General features: G+C 41.8%; 1 protein-coding gene across 2 annotated transcripts in view; it reads right to left on the bottom strand.

The window, feature by feature from the left end:
- Positions 1-3,591, bottom strand: part of LOC141781301 (sodium/hydrogen exchanger 5-like) — a 30,986-nt gene continuing 27,395 nt past the window's right edge. The window contains exons 8-9 of one of the 2 annotated variants that reach the window (XM_074656952.1): positions 310-399; positions 1-174 (exon numbers count right to left, since the gene is read on the bottom strand). In XM_074656952.1, the coding sequence (XP_074513053.1) occupies positions 100-174; positions 310-399 (165 nt within the window). In that variant the 3' untranslated portion in view covers positions 1-99. The remainder of the gene's footprint in view (positions 175-309; positions 400-3,591) is intronic. The other variant, XM_074656960.1, reaches the window with a different exon arrangement.

The raw sequence follows: 3,591 nt of genomic DNA on the forward strand, positions 1-3,591 counted from the left end.
ATGGTGTTATTATGGTATTTATATGGTATTATTATGGTGTTATTATGGTGTAAATATGCACCATGACTGTGACATTAGTATATGATCAGAGTGATGGACTCACTTGTCTCTCCAGTGGTGGTATCCCTGTAGTCCTGCTATGTCCTCCACTGCTGTCAGGATGTGGTCAAAGGCCTGAAACACACACACACACACACACACACACACACACACACACACACACACACACACACACACACTCACATCACTCTCTGTTGGAACATCATGATGTCAGAGCTGCAGAAGAAGAAGAAGAAGAGGTGAACTCACCCTCTCGTGGATCTCCTCGTTGATGGTCGGCTTCCTGCTGGTGGAACGAGGAACTTTGAGCCAGTTGACCAGAGGTTTGATGGTCAGACCCTGAGAGAGGAACACAGAGAGACTGATGATGACGAGGGTCAGACCCTGAGAGAGGAACACAGAGAGACTGATGAAGATGATGATGATGGTCAGACCCTGAGAGAGGAACACAGAGAGACTGATGAAGATGATGATGACGAGGGTCAGACCCTGAGAGAGGAACACAGAGAGACTGATGAAGATGATGATGACGAGGGTCAGACCCTGAGAGAGGAACACAGAGAGACTGATGAAGATGATGATGACGAGGGTCAGACCCTGAGAGAGGAACACAGAGAGACTGATGAAGATGATGATGATGATGATGGTCAGACCCTGAGAGAGGAACACAGAGAGACTGATGATGATGATGATGATGATGGTCAGACCCTGAGAGAGGAACACAGAGAGACTGATGAAGATGATGATGATGATGGTCAGACCCTGAGAGAGGAACACAGAGAGACTGATGAAGATGATGATGACGAGGGTCAGACACTGAGAGAGGAACACAGAGAGACTGATGATGATGATGGTCAGACCCTGAGAGAGGAACACAGAGAGACTGATGAAGATGATGATGATGATGATGGTCAGACCCTGAGAGAGGAACACAGAGAGACTGATGAAGATGATGATGATGATGATGGTCAGACCCTGAGAGAGGAACACAGAGAGACTGATGAAGATGATGATGACGAGGGTCAGACCCTGAGAGAGGAACACAGAGAGACTGATGAAGATGATGATGATGATGATGGTCAGACCCTGAGAGAGGAACACAGAGAGACTGATGATGATGATGGTGATGGTCAGACCCTGAGAGAGGAACACAGAGAGACTGATGAAGATGATGATGATGATGATGGTCAGACCCTGAGAGAGGAACACAGAGAGACTGATGATGATGATGATGATGATGATGGTCAGACCCTGAGAGAGGAACACAGAGAGACTGATGATGATGATGATGATGGTCAGACCCTGAGAGAGGAACACAGAGAGACTGATGAAGATGATGATGATGGTCAGACCCTGAGAGAGGAACACAGAGAGACTGATGAAGATGATGATGATGATGATGATGGTCAGACCCTGAGAGAGGAACACAGAGAGACTGATGATGATGATGATGATGATGATGGTCAGACCGTGAGAGAGGAACACAGAGAGACTGATGATGATGATGGTGATGGTCAGACCGTGAGAGAGGAACACAGAGAGACTGATGATGATGATGATGATGGTCAGACCGTGAGAGAGGAACACAGAGAGACTGATGATGATGATGATGATGGTCAGACCGTGAGAGAGGAACACAGAGAGACTGATGATGATGATGATGATGGTCAGACCCTGAGAGAGGAACACAGAGAGACTGATGATGATGATGATGATGATGATGATGATGGTCAGACCGTGAGAGAGGAACACAGAGAGACTGATGATGATGATGATGATGGTCAGACCGTGAGAGAGGAACACAGAGAGACTGATGAAGATGATGATGACGATGGTCAGACCCTGAGAGAGGAACACAGAGAGACTGATGAAGATGATGATGACGAGGGTCAGACCCTGAGAGAGGAACACAGAGAGACTGATGATGATGATGATGATGGTCAGACCCTGAGAGAGGAACACAGAGAGACTGATGATGATGATGATGACGAGGGTCAGACCCTGAGAGAGGAACACAGAGAGACTGATGATGACGAGGGTCAGACCCTGAGAGAGGAACACAGAGAGACTGATGATGACGAGGGTCAGACCCTGAGAGAGGAACACAGAGAGACTGATGAAGATGAAGATGATGATGATGATGATGGTCAGACCCTGAGAGAGGAACACAGAGAGACTGATGATGATGATGGTCAGACCCTGAGAGAGGAACACAGAGAGACTGATGAAGATGATGATGATGATGATGGTCAGACCCTGAGAGAGGAACACAGAGAGACTGATGATGATGATGGTCAGACCCTGAGAGAGGAACACAGAGAGACTGATGAAGATGATGATGATGATGATGGTCAGACCCTGAGAGAGGAACACAGAGAGACTGATGATGATGATGGTCAGACCCTGAGAGAGGAACACAGAGAGACTGATGAAGATGATGATGATGATGATGGTCAGACCCTGAGAGAGGAACACAGAGAGACTGATGAAGATGATGATGATGATGATGGTCAGACCCTGAGAGAGGAACACAGAGAGACTGATGAAGATGATGATGATGGTTAGACCCTGAGAGAGGAACACAGAGAGACTGATGAAGATGATGATGATGATGATGGTCAGACCCTGAGAGAGGAACACAGAGAGACTGATGAAGATGATGATGATGGTCAGACCCTGAGAGAGGAACACAGAGAGACTGATGAAGATGATGATGACGATGGTCAGAGGATGAACCCTTGACCCCTGGCTTGTCCCTGGACCCTACATTGAGAGTCACTGCTTTAGACTTTAATGACTCTGTGATGTTTCTGCTCGCTGTGGGAGCGGGAGGTCAGAGGTCAGAGGTCAGAGGTCACAAAGAGCATGACATCACTGTGGTTGCTATGCAACGTGAAGTTGGAGAGCAGCTCACTGTCAGCTGGAGCAGAGACACAGACAGAGACGAGATTATATTATATATTCTATTCTATTAAATTCTATTCTATTATACTATATTCTATTATACTATATTCTATTATACTATATACTATATTCTATTATACTATATTCTATTATACTATATACTATATTATACTATATTCTATTATACTATATTCTATTATACTATATACTATATTATACTATATTCTATTATACTATATTCTATTATATTCTATTATATTATACTATATTATATTATACTATATTCTATTATACTATATATATTCTATTATACTATATTCTATTATACTATATTCTATTATACTATATATATTCTATTATACTATATTCTATTATACTATATTCTGTTATACTATATTCTATTATACTATATATATTCTATTATACTATATTCTATTATACTATATTCTATTATATTATACTATATTATATTATACTATATTCTATTATACTATATTCTATTATACTATATATATTCTATTATACTATATTCTATTATACTATATTCTATTATACTATATATATTCTATTATACTATATTCTATTATACTATATTCTATTATATTATACTATATTATATTATACTAT

This window comes from Sebastes fasciatus, chromosome 2 (genome assembly GCF_043250625.1).
Source record: "Sebastes fasciatus isolate fSebFas1 chromosome 2, fSebFas1.pri, whole genome shotgun sequence".
NCBI classification, from domain to species: Eukaryota; Metazoa; Chordata; class Actinopteri; order Perciformes; family Sebastidae; genus Sebastes; species Sebastes fasciatus.